General features: G+C 34.8%; 1 protein-coding gene across 1 annotated transcript; it reads left to right on the top strand.

The window, feature by feature from the left end:
- Positions 1–4,879, top strand: MS3_00010733 (uncharacterized protein). Its single transcript, XM_012937960.3, has 2 exons — positions 1–619; positions 4,622–4,879. The coding sequence occupies exons 1-2, from the start codon at positions 15–17 to the stop codon at positions 4,806–4,808; spliced, it is 792 nt and encodes a 263-aa protein (XP_012793414.1). The 5' UTR covers positions 1–14; the 3' UTR covers positions 4,809–4,879.
- The last annotated feature ends 450 nt before the right edge of the window (positions 4,880–5,329 follow it).

Here is a 5,329-nt window from a genome sequence, read left to right as displayed (position 1 = left end):
ATATATTGTGTAATATGTTGTCGTGTACTACATTCTATGACGGGGACGATGAATGTTGTTTGACTGTCGATAGTCTAAGAGAAGCTAGAGTGGTGGGTCAGTTTGATAAAAAGTTTATCCTGCTGATTGCTAATGCTAAAAGTAGTCATTATCAACTGTTTGAAGAACCATTCTCCAAACCACATGGATACAGATATAAACATTCCTACATTATTGCAATTGATCAACACGCTGCACATGAGAGAATACTTGTTGAATTTTTTGAGAAGGAGTGCTTGAATCATTTTGAAATGTCTTCAAATAGAGCAACACGTGAACTCCAACTTTTGAAAATATTTTCCAGGAAAATATCTTTAAAACTATCAAGGCGATTGGTTCCCGATATCTTTAATTTAGTGAACCAAGAACCAGTTAAGTTATATTGGCTATTAAAGTATGGGTTCTCAGCTATTCTTGATTGTAACTCCATGGAGCAGTCTATTATCGTTACTATGATCCCTCGAGTAATTCCTCAAAGTCATTCGTCAGAAAAACTCCTTAAGAAAATCATCGCGAGTTGTATTCAGGTTATACTGTTAAATCAGGAGGAATCAAACGTCAGTATTATACACCAGATCATGTATGTCACCGGAAGTTATATGTATTTTTACTTTATATATTAAAAGTCCTTAATTGTATTATAATTCAGTCGGTTGTTGTGTTAAACTTTGCAATATCCTCGTAAATATCCAATATTCTTTTTCAAAACGGTTGTTGGTATTCAGCAATCGATTCCTCTGTGATAAAATGACAGTCCCAATATAGATTTATTCAGTCATAATTTCGTGAACTTCCGACAATGTTCTCATATACCAACGGCTGTCATCAGAGTATAAGAAAACTTATTGTCACCAAACTCATTATTAAGGGTATCGAATAATAACACAAGGTGACTCTGTACTTCAAAATTAAGTTAAGAAAAATTCCTAAGCGTTTCAGTAACACTTTCTACAAAATATTTGTTGTTACGGTTATCAAACTAGTATCTTTTATTTATCGAAATCCAAGACTTTCATTCTGATGGAGCTTGAGCAAACTTACATGTGATATTTTAGGCAGACTTGGTGAAATTATTAAACATATTTTAGACAAGTTTTTACAATGGTTCTCAAGTAGAATTTTAACACGTGAAACCCCTTAACAACTGCTGCATATCAATGTTCTGTTGTTTGCAATCTACGGTCTGGAATTACTCCCTAATTTGTTTGTTTCAGGACTTGTGGTGCTGATGTTTATTGCTACTATATCAAAGACTATTGCTGCGACTGACTTGAATTTGTAAACTCTTGCCGAAGTCAATTTTCATGCACCATTTTCAGGACCATCTTTGTAATCTACTGTTACCACCTTGTATTTTTGTGCTACTAATGATCACATAGAATTACATACTACGGTTAATTTCCTTTTACATAATACCTTGTATAATATCGTTAGATTTCTGTGCAACCTTACGTAAACCACCCGGGTGTTTTACTAGTTAATGAATAATAGATCAGTAGACGGACTGTTATCTTCAGCTATATCTCCAATCCTCTATCAAAGAGATTTGTTGGAGAAATATTTAGTACCCAAAGTACTTTATTCTGGTGCTAGCAGATTCTGTGATTGCATGAGATTAGACAGCTTGTCTTGAATCATTTTATTTTTTGAGGACGCTGGCAAATGTAGTAACCAAATTGATAAGGATACAATGACACGATCTATTTAGTTCAATCCTTAACAGAAGTTACCAGTATCTTCTAGTTCTCGTGAACTAATCCTAGGGTAGGGAAACAGCAAGAAACTCAACCAGTAAATGATTAGCAATGTCTGTAGAGATTAAAAACAACATAAAGTGTAATCATCTACAATTTGGATTTAGAGATGAAAGTCCATCCCCGCATACAAGTATAATAAGTCACTGAATTAGTAAGCTGTAAGAGGGATTATCGCTGCGATAATCAAATTTTCTTTCAAGACGTTGATGGGAAGTCCAAGATCCTGATTAACTTGTGTAAAATTTAGAATTCGGATTTTATTTCGATTATGTTAAAGTATTTTGTATTGGCTATATGGACTATCAGTCTCGTATGAAAAAAGTAAAAATGGTTCGTGATTTATTATATCGAACGCTTCTGTGAGATTAACTTATACTTGAAGATAAAAACTAGGAAACGTCGAAACTCAAGACCTAAAGTCAATCCTTACTTCCAGACATCCAAAGATGTGCCAGCTATTGTTCTAAAATATGGGCTGGCCGTAATTATTTAACTGAGGCCCTGTGTAAGTCGGCCATCAAAATCCATATATTTATATACTGAATCCGAAGGTTCTGAGAACTGATTATAAAATTTAAAACTATGGATTCAATATCTTTCAAATGCGCTCCTATTTTAAAGTCACTATTAATAATACGTCACAAATAGTTCCATCCGATTGTTAACTGAATTGTTGGCTAATCACTGGTATAAAACTGATACATAATGTAAACTATATTGATTATTTCATGTTTTATGAGATAGGTGTTAGACGCTGCCGCAGCTTTGCAGGTTTTGGTACCAAAGATATCTTAATAATATCCCTCATTTGTGTAGTACTAGAGCAGGGATTTTTACTAATGATGTAAGTCGTCTGTTAATCCAAGAGCGGCATAACGTGTGAGAGCAGCTAGAACATAGTTCAAGTAAAATAACTATCGCTGGATGCCTTATTAAAAGTGAATAAACCATTCATGTACGGAAATGTTTAGCCAATCCAAACTCTAGTGGTCATATACACACCATTCATGTGACAAACAGAAGTTTAGTTGACATTTAAAGCTAACACGAATATAATATCTAACAAGTTCTCACTTCCTGGTGAAAGTTTATTTGACTTTGGTAGTTTGCCTCAAATACAACACGGAGAACACCAACCTAATCACACTTGATGAAGAAACACTGGAAGATGTGGGGTCCTCCGCGTACCGCATCATCGATGAACAACGAGGATCGGATGCAGACGTAAATGTAAGGATCGAAAATATAACGGCCGCATTCCTACAATTGAAGAGCATATAGAATTCAAGACAACTGTCAACCAATGTCAAAGTCACAATCTTCAATACGAACTTCAAGACAGCCCTACTGTGCAGAGATGAAACATAGAGAACTACTACAACCATCATCAAAAAGGCACAAGTATTTATAAACATTTGTCCACACAAGATACTCAATATCCGTTAGCCGGATACCATCAGCAACAGTCTACTGTGAGAGAGAACGAACTAGCTGCAGTTGAAGAGAAAATCAGGAAAAGACGTTGGAAATGGATAGGAGACATACACTACGTAAATCACCAAAATGCATCATGAGGCAAGCCCTAACTTGAAATCCAAAAGGGGAACGGAAAAGAGGAAGACCGAAGAACACGCTATGTCGGGAATCGGAAGCAGACATGAAAAGGATGAATAGCAACTGGAAAGGATTTCCCAGGACAGGGTTGGATGGAGAGTGCTGGTTGGTGGCCTACGCTCCTCCAGAAGTGGTAACTGGCGTGTTTGTCTAAATAATTCTGAACAATTTAATGTACGTTATGGGTCTGTGCTAACAGCAACAACTACTCGTAACAGTGAGTACGCAAAATGTGTAAAGTTGGACCTAAAGAAAAAATAATTACAGATACCAAAAGATGATATTATAGGAACACTCCTACGACTAATTTTTGTCGAGCCCTTTTATTAACTTACTTAACATACAATATTGTTCGAACATTGAGAATTCGTATATTTACTTGTATTATTATGATCGCTATCATGTCTGTATAAACGTGTATACTTGATCACATGTGACAGCGTACACGCATATCTCTCCCTAACTTAAATATTACTCGATGAATCATTCTCTTCCCCATGTATATATGTATTCGAATAGCATTAATAACCTTTACCTTGCCTTGGTTCGATATGACTATAAATTCACATCTGTATTCGCTCACAAATACACTGGCCTTTCTGCTCGAATTCGCTCGATGTGCTTGTAACTTGGTTATCTGTGCTATCCGCTAATAAACTATAGCTGCCGCTTCTTATTGCCCTCCGAATTCAAACACCGTTGGGATTTATATAATAACGGTTATCAAGGTGATTGGTAGGCGAAGCCTACGGAATCATCTCGAAACCAAGCCACAAAAAGTTTTAGCATCCAAAAAAGGTTTTTGTTCGTATTACTCTGCGAATTGTAGTAACTAAAGGGTGAAATATAGTAAAAGTTGATGTTCAGTAGGAAAAAATAAAGTTGAGAAAGTCCCTACTGAGCAGGAATATTTCTCAGTCAGTTTATCATTGTGGTTACACACGATTATAAACATTAAAAAATCGATAGGTGTCATTTATATAGTGAAGGTAGGTATTCGAAGTAAATAATCTAGGAAGCCATTCAAGATGAATATCGATAGTTCCCGTTTGTGTGATAGACATGCATGTAAACCATGTAACAGGCTGAATAATATACTGCAAATGGTAAGTGTATAAGCACAAAAATCTTTACATGATTTTGGTGCGTTCGCGCAGTTAGAATTAACGTAATTTACGACTTAAATAAAACAATTTTTCTTTCGTTTTCAGGCAAGCGATTCATCCCCTTCTAGAAAGTCGAGCTTGTCATCAAGCAATTCGTTTCGGAAGAAAACTTAGCAGAAAGCAAATGGAGAAACTTATAATTGAACTTTCAAGATGTCGTATACCTTTCCAATGCGCACATGGACGTCCAACTTGTACTTTAATTAAAATAACTGATAAGGAATATGATTAAATTTTATACATAAAAATGTCCATAATACTAAGAAGTAAATATTTCAAAATAAAATCTATACAGTACTATAATTGTCTAGTTTTAATCTGTACACCTTAATCTGAAGACAATAGTGTGGTCGACATTTATACTTTTTGTTAAAACAAATCTTAAAAAATAATTTATGAAAACAGAACAATGTTACATGTCAAACAATTTGGAAAGGGATATGGTTTAAGAAGAAAAATACAGTGTTTGATATTCATGAAGTATATCACTATATGAAATATTACGAAACATTTTCAGAGGATGCCATTTTGAATGTTCTGCAAAATTTAATCCAACCGACAGGAGTGAATATTGCAGTTATTCTAAGCCTTTCTGAACTCGAAGGGGAGGTGTCCACGCTTGTGACCATAGCATTAGAATAAATCCATCTATAAAAACAAAATAAAAATCCACTCGTTGGAATTACATACTTGTTAATGATTGATATTAAAGATAGAAATACAATTTTTAAAAATCGCTATCGAAACTACCAT

This window comes from Schistosoma haematobium, chromosome 2 (genome assembly GCF_000699445.3).
Source record: "Schistosoma haematobium chromosome 2, whole genome shotgun sequence".
Classification (NCBI taxonomy): Eukaryota; Metazoa; Platyhelminthes; class Trematoda; order Strigeidida; family Schistosomatidae; genus Schistosoma; species Schistosoma haematobium.
This window is presented reverse-complemented; position numbering and strand designations above follow the sequence as displayed.

Coding starts and splice junctions, on each gene's coding strand:
- MS3_00010733 (XM_012937960.3), top strand. CDS start 15: ATGTTGTCGTGTACTACATTCTATGACGGGGACGATGAATGTTGTTTG. Junction 620..4,621: donor AGTATTATACACCAGATCAT/GTATGTCACCGG, acceptor TTTCGTTTTCAG/GCAAGCGATTCATCCCCTTC.